The 23607-nt window shown below is 40.8% G+C and overlaps 1 protein-coding gene across 3 annotated transcripts in view; it reads right to left on the minus strand.

The window, feature by feature from the left end:
- LOC105562387 (filamin-A) overlaps positions 1-23607 on the minus strand; it is a 49784-nt gene that overhangs the window by 23434 nt on the left and 2743 nt on the right. The window contains exons 1-14 of one of the 3 annotated variants that reach the window (XM_012013187.1): positions 22481-22762; positions 21260-21671; positions 11383-11726; positions 10956-11083; positions 10603-10617; positions 9392-9530; positions 7976-8260; positions 7543-7859; positions 6832-7258; positions 6232-6447; positions 5676-6063; positions 3690-4259; positions 1939-2283; positions 1101-1714 (exon numbers count right to left, since the gene is read on the minus strand). In XM_012013187.1, coding sequence (XP_011868577.1) covers positions 1101-1714; positions 1939-2283; positions 3690-4259; positions 5676-6063; positions 6232-6447; positions 6832-7258; positions 7543-7859; positions 7976-8260; positions 9392-9530; positions 10603-10617; positions 10956-11083; positions 11383-11726; positions 21260-21602 — 4131 coding nt within the window. In that variant the 5' untranslated portion in view covers positions 21603-21671; positions 22481-22762. Of the gene's footprint in view, positions 1-1100; positions 1715-1938; positions 2284-3689; positions 4260-5675; positions 6064-6231; positions 6448-6831; positions 7259-7542; positions 7860-7975; positions 8261-9391; positions 9531-10602; positions 10618-10955; positions 11084-11382; positions 11727-21259; positions 21672-22480; positions 22763-23607 lie in introns of those variants that run through there. The other 2 variants (XM_012013182.1, XM_012013183.1) reach the window with 2 other exon arrangements.

Here is a 23607-nt window from a genome sequence, read left to right on the forward strand (position 1 = left end):
TTACTACAATCAAAAAGAATTAGCTTAATATTGAATAATTTCTATAGTTTCTGCTTACTTGGCACATATATTTATGCAAGTTAATGAACATGTAATAGTTTGGTTTTATATAATTACAACATTAAATATTAATAATTATAAAACTGGGTTTTAAATATGTCTAGGTACAAAGGTTAAATCAATAATTGCCATCGTTAATACATAAAATATACTTTAATAATAATATAAATTTTTCTATAAAATAAATTTGCCGAATTCTCGCTGTGTCGCTAATATTGCGCGCGAATGTACACAAATCAGTGAGATTATATTTTGAAACCCTGGTCACGATAGAAAATCGAAGCGATTGACTTTCTAATCTGAAAGATTATTTTGAAAAGATGATTGCAACTTCATTTTGGAGATATTCAACGCCGGCTTCTTCGTCAGTGTGATACCATTGATAAGATTTCAAGATGATAACCGCTTTCTTATGATAGTGACTTCTCATCTCCATCCGTGATCACTATTGTAGGCTTCCAAAAGTATTAAAAAAATCATGTAGAAGAAAAAGTTATTGTCTGTAAATTTCGAAAAAAATTTAATTATGTCTTGTTGTTAACAGATAGCAACGTTCGTGAGAATCTTTAATATAATTATTATTTTTAACAATTGCCTAGTAAACACCGATTAATAATTACATAACATCACTGTTATAATTTCCTACTCAACAATGAAACTGTCATATACAGCATATGTTAAGGCCTGTGTCCACGATGCTAGAACTTGGTCCAAGTTCTAGTTTCGAGAGATGTGTAACCAATCAACTTGCAGCTATTCTATAAAAGCTGCAAGTTGATTGACTACTAATTTCTCAGAACTAGAACTTGGACCAAGTCCTAGCATCGTGGACACAGGCTTTTACATTACAGCTACATCTTCGTTCGAGCGGGGAAATTATAATGTTGATGTTATATTACTGTTAATTAGTGTCCGGGAAAGACTATTTTTTGCAAAAAATATGTAGCTTTTCTTATCCCTCCCCAAATCGAATATGCACAAGTAGAATGTCAAACGCGCGCGATATATAGATGCAAAATCCTTCGTGGAACATTACTCACCACAACTTGCACTTCGAGATCGCCGTATCCAGCATTGGAAGTATCCACGACAAAGTCAGTTGGGAAGGAAGCAGTGCAGACGGGCGACACCCCGGGACCCGACAAAGTCACCTTGCTGGGCTCCACAGTGGGTAGGATCTTCACTTTGTACGGACTGCCGTTGATGTCCTCGCCGTCGTAAGTAACGCCGACGTGCACGTTACTTCCTGCGGGTGGTGGCTGATACGTCACCTCGTACAGACCGTCGCCCTTGCTTTTGATCTGCGGCTTCTGCGCCTGTCCCTTGTCGGTCGACAGTCTTACGTCCAGCTGAGCCGCTTTCGCGCACTTGGATGTGTCCACCGTGAATTTGGTGGGCACACCCTCGCGTACCATCTCGGGTTGCAGGCCTGGCCCGTAAGCGATTACGTTCTTCGCTTCCGAGTCCGATACCACTTCGATCTTGAACGGCGAACCGGGTATGTTCTGTTCGGCGAATTTGATGCCGATTTCATAGTCACCGGGTTCCGTGGGAACGTACTCGACGGTGCAGGAACCATCGTAATTGTCCTTGGCCTCCGCCTTGACCTCCCCGTCGCCCGTAATCGACAAACCCAAGCCGCCGTTGCCGGCCTCTGAAAGAGAGTCGTATACGTGCTATTTCCTCCATACTTCCTCGCTCTTTTGCATAGAAAATTTCCCGTCCTTTGTTGTACAATGATCCTTATGTTCTCGATATTATACAATATTGAATATTTTATTATAATATTATTTAACGATTTCATGATTACGCAATATTTTATAGACAGTACAAAATTACAGCATTCAGAGAATTTGATGAAAATGTTGGCTCGCAGACCTTTGGTCTCCACCGTAAAACGGTTCGTCTTGTTCACGATGCCTTTCTCCAAACCAGGGCCATACGCGCGACACTTGCTGGGATCAGAACCGCGTTGCACGTTCACGGAGAACGGCGAGCCCGGGATCGGCACGTTGTCGTAGAGAATGTCGATGGTGTGGCAGCCCTCCTCGAAAGGCGTGTAACTGACGCGGTAGGTGCCGTCACCCTGGGGGATGATGAGCTTCTCGGTCTTCCCGCCGCTGGGGTTATTTATGGTGCAGGACACTTTGCCGTCGTCGGTCTTCGACTTGGCGACGTCTCTCGCGTCTATCGTGAACGTCGTCTGTTTGTTCACGAATAAACCTGCAAACCGTGATAATAAGACATGACTGAGTGAAAGCGTTCAAATGTTTCTTCTAGGACAAATGCGCGTATCTATAACACATGTACCAGATATTAACTTTTTTTTTTAAATAAATTTTGGTGCGCCAAATAATTATTTCTCTTGAATTGTATGCTTCTTTCGTGCGCAACAGTTCGAGACTGACTGTTGATGCATGTAATCAATGCGTTTTTATAATAGAGGCTGCATTTCTTTAAGATTGAATTTTCCCAGCGAGAGATGACTCGTCGATCGACGAATCATTTCTCCCCAGCAAACACAAAGTAACAGTTATATAACTGTAAGTTAAAATTTCCTACTCAACAATATAACTGTTACATAACACACGTGTTATATAACGGTTATATTGTTGAGTAGGAAATTTTAACTTACAGTTATGTAACTGTTACTTTGTGTTTGCTGGGTCACTGGGTTGCAATGTTGAAGATATTACACTTACGGTACAATCCGGTATTTCAAATTTTGCATGTTTTCTCGCAGGTTAAAGTTTTTTTTATACAAAACAGTAATATAAAATAGAGAGTACACATCTTTAATAAAAATGTATCCAAATACTTTTATATTGCTACATTGCAATGAGTTTGTATTAAATGCGTGATTTTCAGACATGGTATTTACAATAAATACACTGAATACACTGGATTACGTGCCTAACATACCGTTTATGATTTAATTAAACGTCTATTTACTTTAAACAATACGTAATACCTAATTTAACAAAGTTAAAATGGCAATATATAAGCGCATATTTTAAAGTAATATGTACAGAACGCAATTGCAATCTCTGAGTGATTAACATAAGAAAACTCACATAACATAAAAGATTATTATTTATGGCGTTGAACCTCAGTCATTAGGCAAAGTGAAAATGAGGCCATGGTCGTAGAAAGAAATAAACTTAAAAGTTCCTTGCTCCGTACATACTTTATACAAACATGTCCTCAAGTGTGTCTTCAAGCATTCAAGTGCCTCACGATAAAGTGTACGATAAAGACAACTACGAAAGGCTCAAAGCGGGGAATGCCATGATAACCAACCAAAAATGCAATCGTAACACACATGCATCGCTACATAAACGCGTCTCGGAATAATCATCGGGATTTTCTACTCGTTCTCTATCGACAAAGGTATCTTCCTTCTAAACAAAACTCGTTCCACGTGCGCGAATATTGGCGTACACGTTCCTCGAGGATCAATATCGAAATCGCGACAATCGGACGACAATTGTTGAAGCTAATCCTTCCCCACAAAATCCCGAGACGCATTACGAGACTCATCGCGCAAATCAGAGACGAGCAAGTCACAGCAATTCTCTCAATTTCCAATCGCATAAACCGATCTCCGTGCTGACGTTCCTTAACGGTACCGTGTGGCTGGATGCCGTTCCCGCTGACTTTGATCTTGGAAAGGTCCGCGTCCGGCACGACGATGGCCTGGAAGGGCGAGCCCGGCACGTGCTGCTCGTTGAAGGTGATGTTGATGCCGTAGTCGCCAGCCTCGGTGGGCAGGTAAGCGACTGAGCAGGTGCCGTCGCCGTTGTCCCTGCAATTTATCGCGGCTTCGCAGGGACCCTCGACGGTGACGCCGAGGCCACCCTGGCCGGCCCCGCGCGTGTCGATGACGAACTCGGCCGGTTTGTTCACCACGCCGTGGGAGAGACCGGGCCCGGAAGCGCGCACCTTGCCCGGGTCGGAGCCATGGACGCAGGTCAGCCGGTAGGGCTGATTCGAGATCGGCTCGCCGCCGAAGCTGATGCCCAGCAGATACTCGCCCAGCTCGGTAGGCGTAAAGTTGACCAGGTAGCCCTCGTGGCTCGGCACCACGTGTGCCTTGACGCGATTGCCGGACGGGGCTGTGATCGCCACCTGGAAGTCCGCCGCCCTGCCCGCCTCCTGCGTTATCACGCGGAACTGCTGCAGGCTGTTCACCGGGGCCGCTGCGAGGACGTTTGCGGGTTCTCGTGATGAGCCGCGCGATGCGTCTTTCGCTTATGCTTGCGCGACGGGACGACGGCCCGCGAGCGGCGTACGGGCGTCGCACCGCATTGCTGGTGAAATCGCGGCTCGTACTCGCCGAGGAGAGGATCGTCGATTACGGGGATTGAATTGAATGTAGAAAGGCTTGAATGATTACAATCACTCCAAGGATTATAATGCGCTGGCGTTCACCAGCAAATGCGGCCGGACGTTCGTCGCGCAAAGTTATCTCATAACGGTTAGATCTCAAATACTATGCATCGAGTTGTAAGAAAAAGCCACTTGCTACATACATAAGCCCACAAGGCGCGTGTAAATTAGGCAGAGCGTATTCCAAAGAAGAGGTTCTCCCGCGGTTACGAAACACTGATAACGTGTCTCAGCTAAAAAGTGCATTCAGTTACAACGGGTATATTATTCAGCGTGCACAAATAATTATTTACTCGTACAGAAATGTATATTGATCTCTTGAACGCGTTGCTGTTTGCTTATTTTTAGATTTTTATCGTGACGCGTTTCAATGCGACGGGGCTGCTACCTTCCATCCTTCGCGGGGCTCCAGGTAAAGTTATGCGGAGGACGCAACACGCGTGGACCTCCTCGAAATGCAATATTTTTAGACGGGGCGCAAAACTGTGTGCGTGTCAACTGTGAGGAATTCGCGAGCGCCGCTATAAATAAGTCATCGGTTCGCGCTCCAGCAAAATATCTATCCGCGGGGAGACCTTGGCAACGCGTATTTCGATCATCTGGGCTAGATACACGCATCATGATAGCGTCCCGTAAGGTCCCCGAAAAGAATGTATATGCCGCGAGACGAGAATTATCTTCTGATCGCCGGGAACAGCGTGATTTTGGCAGGCGCAATTTATTTACGAGCTAATGCACTACTGGTGCATTCTAAGTGCAAGATCTTATTTCAGTCACGAAACTAATTGCACCTATTCATCATCCTCTAATCGCACATTTAACGAGTTACCAAATTAAAATATAAAAACATAAAATTTTTATTACGGCAGAATTATTTCACTGAAACCAAATATAACGAAAGATAAATGTTCTCGATTATCTCATGTTAATGTAAAATTGTATTTTGCTCATATACTTAAAAAATTATGATAATAAACGGCTACTGATCGGTCAAGACATGCCGTCAGATTTGCTAGTCATTTCAAACGACACGATATTATGCCAAAGAACATTCAACCATCGTTCCAATTTCCTAGGGCAAGATGCTGCGTATAATATCCCGATTCGAGAGCGTCTCTGCGATTTTTGACGCATTTACCAAGTGATTAAATCTGATTTTAAATAAACCGAGAGCGGTAATCAAAATATTAGGTAGTACTTAAAGAATTTTCGGCAGTTATACTCACTTGGTTCCAAGCCGTCCACTTTGACCTTGGACACGTCCACGTGAGGCTGAACGTTAACTTTAATGGGACACTGGGGTACTTTCAGACCGCCATAGTTGAGATTCACCGTGTAGTTTCCCGGTTGAGGCGGCATGTAGTCCACGACATATGTGCCATCCTCGTTATCCGTTAGCGAAATTGGAAGCTCCCGACCTTCGGGGTTCAGCAGTTTGACGTCTAATTTACCGGGGCCAGCCTCACGACAGTCGACGTTGAAATGTGTCGGAATGTTCGATTTCACCCCTTTCTCAAGACCGGGACCGAAAGCGGAGACCATGGCAGGATTCAAGGGCGACGCTATCTTAACTCTGTACGGAGATTTCTTCGTGGCCACTCCGCCGTAGTTCACCTGAAAGAAGATACTTTTAAGCGGTCGAATTAAACTGAGGCACTTTATCGGTCGTGCTCTCGCTGAGGCTTTCAACAATGTTTTATATATTTGTCCTCATTTTGACAGAATCACCCAAATTAGCAAATATTCGATTCAAGATTTTCGAAACTAATATTCTGGTTGTACCATCACAACGTGCTGGGAACTAGATGTAGGTGTATAATGCGCCTGAACAGTGCCGTCCCGCTTGTCCTCTAATCTGAGTGGAACTTCTCTTCCGTGAGCATCCTGGATAGCGACTTCCAGAGCCGCTTGACCGGCTTTTCTCGCATCCACCGTAAAGTGCGTCGGTTTGTCCCTGGCAACACCTTCTGGCTGAATTCCTGGTCCATGAACTTCAACCTAAAAAGCACGTTTGATACACTTTTTTCACTGCCGGGTCCAACATTACTTATTTGATCAATACTAAATTTATTACACGTAATAATGTGAAAAGTCTTAGGCTTTCCTTACTATAAGATATCCCACAATGTAAGCAAAACTAATCTATACTGTACATACCCAAAACAGAACAAGAAGTCATGATGAAGTTACGAGACAGTCAAATTATGTTTCATTAAAAGTGTTAAGTGATATCATCTTGACCTTTTGTTTTGCTTGGGTGCACGGGCAAGTTATATGCGTTAAAAATAATATAAGAAATTTTATTATATGTTTATATAAAAGTTATATGTATGTATATATGTGTAAAGAAATATTGGTTGCGAAATAGAAGCTCGAGTTTACCTTCTCCGGATCGAAGTCGGCCTTCGGAGAAATACTCGCGATATAAGGCGATTTAGGGATATCCTCGTTATCGCAAAGGATGTGGACCGCGTAGTGGCCCGGCGCAGTGGGCAGGTAGGAAACATCGGCGGTTCCATCGCCATTATCGTTGCACTCTATCTTCGCTTTGGATGGACCTTCGATGGAGAAACCAAGAGCGCCAGTCTCACCGTTTGTGTCTACTGTAAACTTCGCCGGTTGCCCGACGACGCCGGTGTGAAGACCCGGTCCGAAAGCCCTGATGTTGGACTCCTTGTAAGGACCCACGTTGACCTCGAAGGGCGACTTGGGAATCTCTTTGCCGCCATACGTGATCATCACTACGTGACGGCCTTCCTTGATCGGCGTGTAGTGGCATTTGTAAGTCGTGGCGTCGGTTTTGGTCATTCTAAAGTAATTTCGTTCAACATCATTAGTGGAAGCAATAATTGAATTTATAGCTAAGCATCTGGCACAAGATGTTTCAACATTTGTCCCATTTCACATCCTTCCCTTTTTCTCTTTCAAATTTAAACGCACATAATTTTGATAATTTCATGCGCAGTTGAGTCTCTCTCATTAACGTGTAAAAAGTTATATAGAAATAATAAATGTGACATAAACCAAGGAATAAAATTTTGTAAGTAACAATATATTCTCGAGCGATAGTTTTTTAACTGAACAAGAACTTACTGCACCGGTCGATTGACGCCTCCCGGACCGATTACGCGAATGTCCGGCACACCCTCGCCAGCGTCCTTGGTGAGGACGACGAAGTCGGCGATGTCCTGGACGCGGATGCCTGTAGACAATAACCCCCGTCCGTACGCCCTGCATTTCTTGGCGTCGGAAACCGGCGCGATGTTGACGCCAACGGGGCTTCCGGGTATAGGCTTGCCGGCGAAGAAGACATTGACGGAATGTAGACCCGTCACCGGCGACACGTACTCACATCTCCAGACGTCTGGCGAGGTCTGGCGCAGCTTTACCGGCACCGTAGTTTTGCTACCCTGCAATTAAATTACACGTGAAAATATTTCATACGGAATAATAAGATTCAGCGGCACGATATTCCATTCTATTATGCAGCAATGAAATGTGTAACAAACGACACATCGTTTTTCACCTGCGGATCCAGGATGATGACTTCCGGTACGCCGCGGCCGGCGTCCTTCGTGAAGATGTCGAAGAAAGTAGGTCTGTTGACGACGATCCCTTCAGGTTGCAGACCCGGCCCGCTCGCCGTGACTTTGCTCGGGTCACCAGCGTGTCCCTCAACGTTAACGGTATACGGACTCTTCGGGATCCCCCTGCCGGCGAAGTGCACCTTCACTTTGTGCGGACCCTCTATCTTCGGAGTATACGAAACCGAGTACGTCAGGTTCCTGTCCTTGTTGAATCTGATCTCGACCTGGAAAGCGAGCAATCGAGTCAGCGTCGTCAGAATATGACACAGAGAGTAAGGACGGCGGTCGTTCCACTTGTCGTATACATCGCGCGAACGCTCGTACGTTCAGATAATACGTAATAGTCATGAGAGACACAAATAGCTATTGCATCACACGTGTCCACGTCCTGTGGCGTAATTATTCCGATTGCGATAAACATCTCCCAACTTCCGCCGGTGCGCTCGACAATCGACTATAGCTAGCACATAAGTAACTGCTTGACATTAAAGACATTGTGGATTTCTCCGTTTGGTAATAAATTTGGAAAGTCTAATCCGCTTCTAGTAAAGGATTGTCCCTTTTCGCAACAACAATCTTTTGCAACTTTTAACTTTGGTCATCTTGATAATTGAGTAAATTGAAATACTATTGAAAGCAAAACGTCTAATTGGAATAGACTGTTTGTTGTTTATCAGTGATTGACTTGTCAGATTTTATATTTACCTTTAACTTTTCCAATTACTTTTATAATCCTGCGTAAATTTAATTATTCACAGAAGAAATCCTAGATGAGATGTCAAACGCATCAAAAGACTTTCAGCCAGAAATTAATTAATTGAATCGATATCAATTGGATGATGAATATCAAATACTGATTGAATTTTGTTATCTTCAACCTTATCATGATTATTTTTATATTACTTGAGAAATTGCAAATATTTTTGTAAGATGTTCATTATCTTTCGACTAACTCTACCATACATCGAATCAATGCAAAGTTAAAAAGTACAATATGCATATATATTATTTATACATTCGATGTAGGAGAGAGAAAGAGAGACAGAATTAGCCGAAAGAACATAGAGAAATCTTATAGAAATATTCCTAATTATTCAGTTAACATAAAACAATCCTGATGAAGTCAAAATGACAAAAATATCAATCAGCGTTTGACATCAACCATTCGTAAACACACATCGACATCGATTCAACCAATTATATTTTACTAGAATACTACCAAGGGTACTAAAAAAACTATTCCAACTCTTTGGAAATAATTTGCACAGCTTGGGCCAATGTTTTAAGACAGGATCCAAATATTTTGCATTTGAATACGTGGTCGAATGCCATTCAATAGACGCAAAGATTCTTACCGGTAGCTTGTTTCCTTTTGGATCTTCGACGATGACATCAACGTTACCCTTGCCGGCGGAGAAGGTTTCCACGGTGAAATTGGCAGGTGCGCCGACGATTGGACCGGTTGGTTCTATACCAGGACCATAAGCGCGTACTCTGCGCAAGAAAACACTGTGAGAAGAGATAATTTGCGACCTGCCAGCCAGTGGCCGCGACGTTGTTACAGCAATACGTTAAATAAATCCATTTGCCAGACGGTTACAAGCGTTGCTTTGTGCCACGGTGATTGCGCGGTGATTTGCATTGATTTTTTTCAAAAACAATTTGCAAGCGCGCGACGTTCTGCAGAACTTGCGACCACTCACTATCCGGTTAGTTCAATTCGGTTCTCCGTGAAACTTTCACGTATAAGAGATTAATTAATGCTATCACATTAAGCTTCGAGAAAAGAAAGATCTATCTATCCGCAAAAACTTTGAAAAGTATAAAATCATTGTCAGTATCATACCCGAGCAGTACAAAAAATCGTTTAAAAGTTCAAGATGACATCAAAACTTGAAAAAGTCAAGACAGTATCATTCAACACGTGATTAAAATCTCGCAGATATTACGTGAAAATATTTGATTTTGTAAGCATTGATATCCAGATTTTCCATTCACATGATACAAAATAAAAGCTCAAGAATACAAATCTTACAAAATATTGAATGTTGCACTTTATCAAGTTATATTCTTGTTACAATAGTGCCATTTTTCTTAAAAAGAACACTTTGTCCCCATTACTCTATTATTACCATAATTAAGTCAGACAACTGGCATACAATTGTGGATATCGAAAATAATCTAACTGTAACTTCAAATGATCGCGAACCGTATCAAACAGCATGTGTAAATTTCAAAAACATAATTCGATCAATTTTCAGTCATATTCAAAGTATGACTTTCGATAGTCATTATGATGCCATTTTGGCTTCAACTTGACTTCTTGTTTTGCTTGGGATCATACCAATCAAACTCTCGCTCTTTCCTCGCCAGAAAATTTGCGAACCGTGTGTATTCGCTACTCGCGCACTCCACAGCTGATTTACTCTATCAAGCGTTCACGTACATATATGTATAAAGAAATGATTAGGGGTGTTGGGTTAAGAGGTAGATCTCATCAAGGCGGCGGACATTAATTGCGCAAAAACCGTTATACGTCACAATACATGATCAGTGCGCGACTTACCGCGGCGGTGGGATGCTGCGACCAAGAAATGAAATAAATTGATTAATTAATCACAATCAACCATACCAGAGATCTACACGCGCACTTTGTTTCTCATACTTCTACCGACTACCGTACGCCGAAACAGAAAGAAAATGAATCATTTACGGCCATTGCCACCCTCAGGCAATTGAAATTACAATGAACAGCACCGACTGTAGTCGTCTTTATGAGCAATATAATTTTAAGGAAACGAAATACAGTATTTAAAATTAAGAAAATAATCAGCAATAAATAACAACAGTAAATGCATAATACGAAACACGTTTTCGTTTAAACGCTATAGAAGGTACACAGGTGGTTTTCCTTCCTACCTGTTTGGATTCGTGCGGGCGCGCAAAGGTGCACCTGATTTTAATTTTGCGCTGGGATATTGCGACAGGTATGTCATCATCGACATCTCGTCGATGTTTGGGTTCACCATCTCTTCGGGTTTAATGAGCTGCAAAATGACGTAATTTATGAGACGCTCCTCCGTGGACTTGAAACTTTATTTTTACTTTCCTTAATATTTACAAGTTATTGCGCTAAATATCATCGTATGTCTCAACAGTCGTATAAAGACGCCTATCGCGGATTGGAGGGAAATCCAGTTCGAACACCGACTGGGGTGGTATTTTTCGCAATAAATTCTTTACGGTTATTTAAAAGAATGTTTCTTAGCATGACAAAGTTAAATCGGTTATAAAACTTACTAAATCAAGTTTAATAATTAAAGAATTATATAATGTTGCGGCGAACCTGAGGAATATTGAGCCAGTCGTCAGCGAGACCCATCGCTTCGGACGCGTTCTGCATCGCATCTTTCGGGTTCCAATCCTGCCAATCCGGGCAAAGGCCAGGTGCGACTGCATCAACAAGCGCACCTACCGCGCGGCCGTCGTTCCAATCGGAAGTGAAGTTTGTGATCGGCAGGTCCGGCACCTTCGACTGGATCCAGTGCATCAGCCTTTGCTTCGGGGTAGCGCCTTTGTCCTCGCCATCGTCGCCCTCCCACATGGGCATAGAGATCGAATAGTGCAGGATCAGGGTCCATATTAGACCGAGGATCAACTTCAATTTACAGTCTACGATGTCCGAAGAGTCTGCGGAATTAAGAGAAGAGGCAGTTTAATTTTCTGCGTAAGCAAGCTTTTTAGAAACTATCCAGGACAATTTTCTTCAAATAAGCTATCCAGGACAATTTTCTTCAAATAAGCCAAGGAATATCCCTCTACATTTTTGGTCCTCGCTTAGAAGTCACTCTGTATATTTGATTACTGGACACAGAACATCGAATTGGCCGTGATTCAAAAGTGTTATGTTTACAAATCTTTCTTACGTTGTCAGCAGTGTCCAGCGAGAAATTGCTATTCGCGAGAGATTAAATTTTATTCTAATGATTAACGTAACAATTGCTTTTTATTTCGAGACGTACTGCGAGATATAAGTTCACGTAGAGAGAAAATTCTTACTCCAAAGTTGTATTATTTCAATTCAAATACCCACGGTGAATAATAATTTATAAAAATGCCACTGTCTCGAAATTTATTATTCATGAATGAGGAACTTCCTTTCTTTCGCGAAAAGATTTCATCGAGTCTCCCTCCCCGTTGCGTAGTCTTATTATTCATCCGCAGATCCATCACCGCTCAATTATCCGACATGAGTAAGATCGAGTAGGCGTTATTAGAGAAATATTTCACCACGATGCATTTATGGAACCGAGACGATGCGTTCTTTCACAATGCGCGTCTCGAAGCAACGTTAACGAAAAAGCGCGTTGCGTGTTTGCGCAACGAAAGTGCTAATAGATCCTCGGGGAGCAGTGATTCATATGTTGAGCGATCGCCAGACGCTCGTGAATATCTGCAGAATCTGAATTTCGTATAGAATATGGTATCAATTATGATTGGTACACTTCTGGCAAACTCGTGCTCGTCAGAATAAAAATAATTAAAATCAGAAGACATTACACAACGTGTATTACAAACTTGCGGAAACGCAACGAATTAACAGGTCGGAGTGGACAATTTCAAGAGTCATCTTTGATATAAAGATCTTGTTTGCTAATCTTAGGCGAAAACTAACACTTGGTTTTAGCCGAAGTAAACAACTCGTAAATAAATCGGCAACGATGTTCAATCGCGCACAATGGAAACGTGCAGACGAACGCATGTCTTTCTTAATGCGAGATATAAGCAGTGGAAGGTTTCAGTCTGTCAGTGGTATGATGAAAATTTCTAGGATTAGTTAGCATAATTTAAAGATAGCCAGTGACATCTTTTTATTGCATAACATTTGCGTAATTCCGACCATTCAAGCATGCATGACGTTCCACAGTATATCAATGCTTCAAAAATCAAATATTTCCACAAATTCGTAAAATACAATAATGGGGATAACGGGGTCTCTGTTAAATTAATAGACTTCATCGGTTGATTCCACCATGAATTGATTGCCCTCGGAACGAAGTCTACCAAGTGGAAAATTCATTGTTAGGTCGTGTAATCGTCGTGTAAAAAGATTCACGATTGAATTCGGGTGTCGAACCCTGCTATCTCATATTAGAAACCTATCTCATAATAGAGGACTTTCCTCTATCCGTGAGATTTTAATCATTTCGCATGCACGAGCGGTATCCTTTGTTCTCGACGAAAGTTATCGGAAAGTCAAAATATAGTCATGTTTTATTTAAAGTGTTAAATGACATTATCTTGATTGTCTAGAAATAATTATTTTTTGAGACGTCATAATTATGATTTTGAAATGATTACTTTCTGTCCCGTTTGGGGTATCCTTCGTAAGAATGAGAAGGAGTTCTCGCGATTGTCGTAAATCTCTTAAGAATAATCGCTGAGGATGCACTCGGTCGCGCGAATTTAGCTCGGATCCGAGCCGCCGCGGCTATTTCTGTTATCCGCCGGCACTCGACATTGTCCCGCCATCGATGAAGTTCGTGTTGTTTGCACGACGGGGAATCGCCTCGTAGCCATCGGTGACGATTCATCCGGACTATTTTCAGCAATTACCGAGAGCTAACCAAGTGATGTCAGCGAAAACGTAGTTAACACCGTGACACGCGGAACCGGCCAAGCGCCAGCTAATTCACCCCGTGACGCCAAGCCCCCGAGATTCTCGGGCGTTCGCGGTCTTGCGCCCATCTCGCGGCTTTCCCGTGACAAACAATAAATCGAATAGAGACTAACGTCCTTATCGGAACTAAAAATACTCTTCTAAAACCTCTTATAGAAATAAAAACGTTATTTCGTGTGAAACGCTATCTCGTACCATATAAAAATTGAATATTACTCTTAAGATTTTAATATTATAATACACGAGTCTAACGTTTTCGAAACCTGTTGGCATATTTTTGCGACATCAAGCCTGCATCTACAATTGCATTAAAAAACGGAACAATACCCGCTTTAGTACCCTGTAATGTTGCCGACGCGGTGACGTAAGTAACATGCATGAAAAAAAACGAGAGTGAAATGCAAGATACCATCCCTTTGTTTCAACACTCGAAATGGATACCCATTGTCGAGCCTCTCCTTCGAGTCGCATTTTACTTGACCGCAATGCAAAAGTGCACTCGTGTACTTACGGACGAGCTGTAGAGAAAGTTTCCAGTACGCAAGTGACACAAAATTTTACCGCGGCTATAAATATGAAATAAACCGATCGAGGTACAAGGTACAATTAATTTTATATATAAATCTATTGAATTTTCTCTATTTATGTGGAGAACGTGAGAATTGGATTTTAAATATTTTTTAACGATAAAATTCATAAGGCTCTAACGTGAAATCACAATTCGAAGGAATAATATAAGAATATAAGAGCCAAGGATGTTAGTGTTTAAATAAAATAAAATATTTTAAATTATGCAGGATACAAGTCTTAAGTGTAATTTTAGTCAGTCGATTTTTCATTATGACCGTACATTGGACGCGAAAATCCTGAAAATTTTGCAACGGAATGCCAATAAAATTTGAAGGATATATAAAAGAATTACTTCTTCTGTACATTTTTCACGCAATGCTTTTCCGTAAGTGATAATTCACTTGTCACTGATGCATCTTAATGAGTAATAAAACCGGAGAAGCCAATTGCATTCCTCTTGGTACTAGGTAATAGACATGTTTGCTTTCAATGCTATGGATGCTATAGATCTTCATAAGGAATGATTCTTACAGTGGGACGCGATCTTTTGTACAAATTACTTGAGATGTAAGACACGTAGAAATTATAAAGCTCGATTCTTCGTATTATTTGATATTATATCAATTCCCGCAACAAAATTATCCGAAATCCGTTATAAAATTTGGTGACTTGACAGTAATGAACAATGGTAACTAAATACTATATCTTGTTGTTATGATAAGTTAATTATAAATACATCGAGAAAGTAGAAGATGAGTGTATAGATAATAAAACAATCGTTCACGGGATTGTCATCTATGTATCGAGATCGCACTGTAGCTATTTTTAAAAATGTCGACAGTAGGACAGGCATTCGACTTCAATAATTTAACAAATTTTAATGGCGCCCATGTGTGCAAATAAACGCAACAGGTGAATCTTCATTAAGAAAACACGCAGCTGTAAGTAGGGATCCTAGTGTTAATGGCTAGAATGAATAGCCAGCTATTCATTGTAGATATTTCATTTTTTCGAAATGTAAGTGATACTTTTTCAATACCGACATTGTCACAGTTGCTACGCATATCATAGTCTTACACGCATCACGCAATTAATAGCACAAAAATATACCTCTGCAAAAAATTGTATTATAGAAAAGTCATATCGCAATTGATTGAATGGATTATTTTCCACTATTTCACGTCTCGCGATTCATACGAATCAATAAAATAAAAGCTGAAACTCAAACAAGCATACACGAGCCAGAGATTTTAAGTTTTATATCGTTCGCAGAACAGCAGTAAAAATTTACTTTCTCGTCGCATTAACGAGGCGACTGTTCGAGCGCTCGTCGTGAATAGCGAGCTTCAAAGTTGGATTCGGTGATGTAATGAATATACAGTCTAGTCCCTATCATAAATATACAACATCGGCATAGAATTCTAAAATCTCCCAACGGGAACCGAAGGACCGTAGGTTCCGAGAACCCGAGGATCGCTCTTAAAAAAAAAAGAAACGATCAGAACTCGCGAGTCCAGAAACGGGCCATCTTTATTACTCCTTCATCTGGCCGACGGTAGTCAGAGTGATCTATTTTTGGATCGAGAATCTTTGTTGTGTAAAACGAGACTCCCAAACGAATTCTTCGCGAGCGCCGTTTCCGGCGGTGCTTAGATTAGAGAAGAGGGACAAGCGGGGTGGAATCAGAGTAAGGTGCGTAAACTTTGCCATCCCCAAATTTTGAAGGTATTTAGTACCAAAGGTGTTAAAAGCAAGAGAGGCGAATAGGAAAATTGGGTCGCAAATCACAGAGGAAGGAAATCGATCGCAATGATTAATTCAATTATCTCGTACATTCACTTATCACGTTTTCGAACCACTAAGGATAATTTAATAGTTAACACTAACTAAGTAGAGAATCACGCGGTATATATTGACTTTTTCTTTGCGTTAAGGTACGTGTAATAATATAAATAGCTCCACATATCTTTGAAGACCACGAGTCGTTGAGTCACGAGTCGTTATTCTAATGTGCAATTAAAAGACTGGACGGAGTATCGCCCGTACACTTGTTCATGCGTGACGTTTTCAACGACACGTCTTCCACAGCGAGTTTAGACGGTGACGTCACTGATCCTCGAGAGATTACCTCACTGAACAGAGAGGATGCCTCGTCAGATAAATTCGCCGAAGCGACCTTCTCTTCTCCAGCGTCAAGGTGCGCGATCGACGTCTGTCAACTGCATCTCCAATGTGAACTCAATGTTCTTTGATTCAACATAATTCTACAACGAGAGAGAATTTTCTCTGAAAATTTTTCCTGAAAATCGTGTAATCGTAGGACAATATAGCATTAAAAAAAAATTTGTGAGAGTTTTTCTGAAGTTTTACCATACATTTTACTACAAAAAATGTATGGCAAAATTTTAAAATTCTCATAAATTTTTTCAAAATGCCATATCGTCGATTACATGATTTTCGAGGAAAATTTTAAGAGAAAATTCTCTCCGTGTAGTACAATCATCACTTTCATACATTTTAACTTTTTACATTAATAGTTTGTATTCACGCCATATTTATATTAGTTACATTATCCATTTGGTTCACGTCAAGTAGTTCACGTCAATGAAATATTTTCGTTCAATCCGCAACTGAAATACAATATTTGCGATTTGTTATGTAGTTGTGAAACGTTACAAAATTTTTAGCGTCAAAGTACTAAAAATAAAGGAGACAACCGAGGAAAACTGACACATAACTCAGGGCTCAATATTTGCCGTTTTGCAAGGTAAGTTTATTTTTCATAGGCATGTGAAAATGTGGCAGGCAAATAGATTTCGGCAATCATCGGAAATCCGAATTGACGCGCGCGCGCGGAGATACGCTCTCGCGCGATTGTATATGGAGGATAGTCGTTTAATGTCAAGGTTTGAGAGTGAAAGTAATCGTTCCTAATACACCGCAAATTACGCGCGGAAATACTGTAATTACATAAGCAGCATCGTCATTTCATGTTTATGATTTCCCATCGAGTTGTCATTTAGAAAAAAAATTTTGATAAGAATAACGCTTGTAACACGCTGTTCATAAAAAATGTAGGGCATCGAGAGTGAGTTATTAAGTAAATCTTGTATCGCTATAAATTATTCTTACAGCACAAGATGACATTTTCAAAATTTCTCTTTTTCACACATAAACGTTTCATAAATCCCTTATATAAAAGTCGAAATATTTATATTTGTTAAGTCGTCACATTAATGCTGCAAAGATTTAACTTGCGAGAAAACAGAATTGGAAAAAAATGCCGAGAATTATTTCCGCTCGACGACAGAGATGCATTGGTATTTGACTAGCGGCGAAAAGAGAGAGAGAGAGAGAGACGAGGATTGGTCACGTAATAAACGTGAAGAAAGAGGTCCACGGTACCAAGGCGAGCTTGACCTTCACCCGGTCTACATGGTCCCGCCCACTTTTCTTCTTTTGCTCCTTGGTGGGCCCCGCGGGATATATCTCGAGCCTGTCTCACGGTGCCCCTCGCGTAATAGCGCGAGCGTGGCTTCCGCTGATATTCGATAACCGGGCGGCATTAATGCCACAGTCCTGCGATTACGTCTTGACCGAGATTGCGACGGCCATCAGGCACGTTAGTCTTCTCTTAGACCAGCGTTTTGCAAAGATCTCAAGTACCGTGAGCAGAAAAATGCCCATCATGCACGCCAAACGTCCGGGTTCCACTAGTACAAGATGAGAATTGAAGAAATGAATGAAACGGACCATTTAAGCATCGATCAATTCCACTTTTACTTCTCATTCTATACGTCGATGGTTGGAAATTTTTGTTGTGTGTGTGTGTGTATGTTGGGGAAAATTGAAAAGTTTCTAAACGTTATAATTAACTTTTAATTATTTTATCTTAATCATAGATGAACTTATCTCTTTATGTAATAAGATAGATATGTTAATAATAATATATTCAATTTAAATAATTCAAAACGAATATATAAATAGGGCTCGTTTGGTACACAAATATTATTCTATGAAACATGGACAGTTTCTTTTCAAGTTTATATTTTCATCCGCGTGTTTTTGTAAAATTAACAGTTTAATAAATCACGAATAATTTGCATAGATGTTTTTATACTTAATTTGTAATGATTTAAATATAATGATTTTACATATTCATATTATACATTCATAATTTAACTGATATTACCCCTTTGTTTTCTGTCCATAGGCCTATCGGTGAGTTGAAATGAACGAATGAACGGATTTAGAAAAAGATTGTCTCTAAAAATCTGCTTCCCAAGGCATGTCTGTGCATTTATGCGCCACATACATTCATCGACACGTCTTACTTTCCCGAAGTGACAATTACAGGTTGGAGAACACAGTGACATCATCAATGATATATTCAATTGCGTCACTGTCAGTCGAATATTTTGCTCAAGGATGCGATAAACTGTAATGACGCCTCCGAGTAATCATTAATCTTCCAGTGCAAATACAAGACGTCAAAATTATACGACGTCGTTTCTCGAATGAGCAATTTGCTTATTTCACAATGCTTGATTCAAACTGAAAAATGAGGATTTCTTCCACAAGTGAGATATCACTCGACGTTATTGGCCTCTCCCTAGATTCTTCTAACAAGTGGTTACAGATGTACACGTGGTCGGGCTTTGATACCGCAGACTCGACAAACTATATGGATTTTATGGAACACTTTGAAGATTGTTTCGCATTAGCGAGACTTTTAACCGGATTTAGACAGACGATCGGGGGTTTAAAGACCGATCATGTAATGTTAGTTTGTTCACCCGCGAAAAATACGTGAACAGCATTATCCCATCACTACTCTCTGGTTTCCCGGGGTAGCCCGGGCAAGCGTCATCGATCCACAACCCTCTCGCTATGCTCTACAATCGCTTTTATTTCGTCGCTCGATGCATCCGCGCTCTAAAACGGTTGATCCCAAATTCGAAAGTAGGGACACGCCAAAATATTCCGCATATTATACCAAACCGCACATCTGTCATTTGGTAATAAGGAAATATCTTGCCGCAACATTTCGCTGTGCACCGATAGAGTTTTCCGTTCTCTAAATGTCACGGTATTAAAACAAGTTTAAATCTGTTTCTAAAGCCGTGAAATTAAATGATACGCTTATCGAGGAGTCAGAGTAATTGCATTAAACTTCTTCTCAATTTATAATCGCGATCGCATGTTGATCAAATCTCAATGGGCGCCGCACAATGTCGCAAGTATTTCCTTCGAGCATTATCAGTCAGATCTACATCGATCTCCACGTAAGCGAAACACGCGATTAATTACTCGACGACGCCTGTACTCAAATTTCACCGACTAATCACCCTTCATAGCTTTCGAATGCATTTTTTATCACGCAGTCAAGCGCATATTTCAAATTTTTATTACGGATTTCGCTTAGCCTTGTTGTGTTAATTTCAATTCACTTAAATTAAATAAACTTGTACTCCGTATTTATGTGATTATAATAGTAGGTCGCGTACTTAATAAACGAACAATTCCGTCGCGATTTAAAAAGTTAAATTATTTGCCGAAAATGTATATAATTAGAGATTTCGCGGTCTTTGAGATTTCTCTCAAGATCGCGTATGATGCGCCGCGAATAATTTGTTTTCTCCCAGGACCAACGCGGCCTCTTTCCTTCGCACATAGACCTTTCTAGTACTAAATTTATCCATTTTCTATGTAGAGTAGATAATTATATTTGCTCTTATACATTCCTTTATCATTTAATCTCTATAGTTCATGATTATTTCCACAGCGTCATTAAAAATTTCATTTTTATGTAATTTTTTATTTAATATTTATTTAATATTTTTCGCTAACAATAAGCGAAAAACGTAACCTATTAATCAATTGCAACTTATAGATGGCACAAATTAACACTGATGTCAAATTACTAATTAACCTATAATAATAATATTAAAGTCTGCTTATAATTATTTTACTAAAAACAGCAGCTGTTTATAATTACTTTATTAAACAGCAGCTATTTATAATCATTTTATTAAACAGCAATTTGGAGTAACATTTCGTATGAATAAATAATGCTCAACTTTGCTCATACTATAGTAAAAGAAAAACGGATGAGAAAGTACCTGTTCCTGTAATGTGTTTAATATATTCGTATTGCTTGTGTGTGTGTCAATAAATAGAAAATTGTGACGTTAAATTCTAATTTTATTCCAGTATAACACTACGTGTTAATTCGATCAATTTCTACTAGAATCATTTCCATACATTTCCTTCGAAATCCTGAAGAAACCTATGAATTCTTGACGTACAAAAATCTACGGATCGATAAATTCAATCTACGCAGAATCCGTGAAACGACGCAGACTCTGTTCACGTCACTCGCGGTAATCGTAACTACCACGTGGTGGTGTAACGTATCGAAGGGCTGGCAGTGTAAAAACCTGAAGATTATAATTTAAAAAATCTGGAAATCGACAGTATACCGAAAATTACTCGTTGGAATGAATTTTCGCTAAATATTACATAAATAAAGATATTATTGTGCGCCCGCTTCTCTAAATTATTTGCTAATTAACATCCAAATTGATTACGGTGCAACCTTAGTAAATGAATATTTTCGTCGACAACGATTGTTTTATACAGAATAGTTTTATACTTCATCTGAATATGAAAAGTAACGTGGCAATTACTATCACTCACAATTACCGCCTTTGCCTCCTCTTTAATAAAAGGAGCAAACTATTTACGGCATTGCAATTGTCCCAATTTAGCTATTTATACACACTCTTTAGAACAATTACGGGGGTACAGCGTTGTCATTTCTTAAATTTTGTTCTCTCGCTAATAAGTATAATTGACGTTTCGTCGCGCTACTCAGGATCAATCGATTGGATTCTTCCTAGTACTACGAAGAAAGGGCGAATCTATTCTGCGACGCATGTGTAGGATCCAGCATGCACATGGGATTACTCACCGATATTGACAATCCTGATGCCCTCGTCCTCCAAAAACTTAAGGGCGACGGACACGTTCTCCAATTTTTGGGAGCGGAAGGTGGGCCGCTGGTTGTGTTTCGGCAGCCGCTTCTGCGAGAGCACCTCGATGAGGCTCACCAGCCGGAGACCGTCGGACAGGTCGCATTCCAGGTCGCCGATGTGCTTGTTCGCCGCCTTCAGCCGCTCGTTCGCCCATCTCGTGAAGGTGTTCTGTTGAATTCGCTTCCACTGCGCGTCTTCGGCCAGCTCGCGCTCGAACATCTCGTCCTCCTCCTCCTCGGCGGAGTTCTCGCACTTAACTGACTTATCATTCTCATTCATTTTATCGGCTGGTCCGCTGCTACGCTCTCACGTACGAGGGTGGTGGGGTGCGCGCCCCTGTGTTGGTGCCTAAGGATCACAGTGGTGGTAGTTGCGAGTGCTATCGATGACGAGGACGAGACGTGGCTGTGTTGGTGACTCGAGAAGTAGCGATGGGCACAAACTGTTGGTTTCCAAGATTTAAAAGAGCCTCGTTCCAGTGGCATAGACGTCTGCTGCTGACGTGCATCAGCTCGGAATTGACTTATTCGTCGACACACCAGCCGACTTTCGAATTCACGTGGGGATTTAATTTGAATTTTTTTAATTTAATCGGATTTTCCACAATGAACGTTCGAATGTGAAATTTCACTAACCTGTCATTCAATTAAAATTGGTTTGTAAACAATACGGTATTGTATTTTTGAACATTGAGATAGACTTTATTTCTTTTTAATTGAGATAGATAATAAAATTTATTACAGGACGGACTTGCTGGCTCACGCGGGTGCAACGATAAAAAATCCATTTAATTGTTACGTAACATCACTAACTTTACACATAACGAGAAAAAACATTATTTGAATCGCTCCTCGAAAAAGTTTAGGAAACTATTAACATTATTTCGTACAAGCTATTGATTCAATGAAAACACGAGGAGCAATCTTTATTTGCTTGGATAAATAATTGCACAAAGGCGACTTGAACATAATTTATGCACTTTTATCCGTTGTTTTTTTTTCATCATTGTTTACTCATTTTTCCATCCACGTGACTATTTGACAACAGACGTCGACTTCACTCGAAAGAGCATCGTGTCCATCGCTAGCACGAGCACACCACACTCAAACACACACACCTGCGCAACAATGAGAAGAGGTGGACGTCGGTGAACCTACCTGCACGGCCGTACGTACGTGTGTCGGCGAATCGAACGCACCTTCTTCAGTGTGGGTGCGTGAGCGCGTGCGTGTGTGTGGGATCCGAGATCAGCTGGAGCGACTCCGTTTCTCCACGCGATCTGCTGAACGAGTCACCGAATCTGCGTTCACCAGCGGAGATCGCGCTCCGGATCACTCAGGATGCGTCGGTCCGAGAGGTTTTCCTTGGTAGCGGTGTGTCCTCACCTTGAAGCGCCTTTTCAGGACAATCTCTCGTCCTAATTCACAGCGACGATTCACCTGCACCGCGAAATGTCGTGATTAAAAACTTGCCGGCGAACTGATCGAATGTGGAACGAGACGCATGCCTCGCGGCGCTAAAAGAAAATCGATATCGATCATAAATTTTGTACCAATTAGAATATTTTTTTTTATAATAAAGTGTTTATAATAAATTAATAAAAATGGGTAACGTCCTTTCCTGCTGGCGCTTTGGCTCACGTATTGGCTCTTTCCGCCAATTTGTTAAATTTTATACGTTTCAAGACAATCTCTCGTCTTAATTCGCAGCGACGATTCGCCGCGAAATGTCGTGATTAAAAAAATTGCCAGCGAGTTGATCGGGTTTTTTTTTCAGTTGTAATTTATGTTGAAAATGGCGATCGGTGCGTTATTCAAAAAGAAAACGGAATAATCCGATCCAGAGGGAACTGTTTAAAGAATAAAAGACTTCGATATAGAGACACACGTTTAAGTGATGCGAACACGATATATCACTTTTCATCAATCAAACTGTCACATCTCGTTTTTTGGATGCAACAGATCGAATCAAGCTTATGAAAGTGCATGGAATCGATCAGCCTCGCTTGAGTGAAGATTCGCGCACGTGTTCGAGCTGTCCAGCCTCAACGCGATTTACGCGTTTGGCCTATCCATAAATAAAACACCTAATTATAAATAGCGACACATTCCGAGGAAATGGCTCGTGTGTCTTTTTTGTTTACGCACACTCTTCTATACATTTATTATTAGTTTATTCAAGTATATTTCCCACTGGAAAGCGCTCGGATTTAGATCACAGGCGGAGACAAGGGAAAAGTATTGCATCTCGATTTATTAAGGCACCCATCCGAGAAATAAATCTT

The sequence above is a fragment of the Vollenhovia emeryi genome, unplaced genomic scaffold (assembly GCF_000949405.1).
Source record: "Vollenhovia emeryi isolate VEMERY1.0 unplaced genomic scaffold, V.emery_V1.0 DF939189.1, whole genome shotgun sequence".
NCBI lineage: Eukaryota > Metazoa > Arthropoda > Insecta > Hymenoptera > Formicidae > Vollenhovia > Vollenhovia emeryi.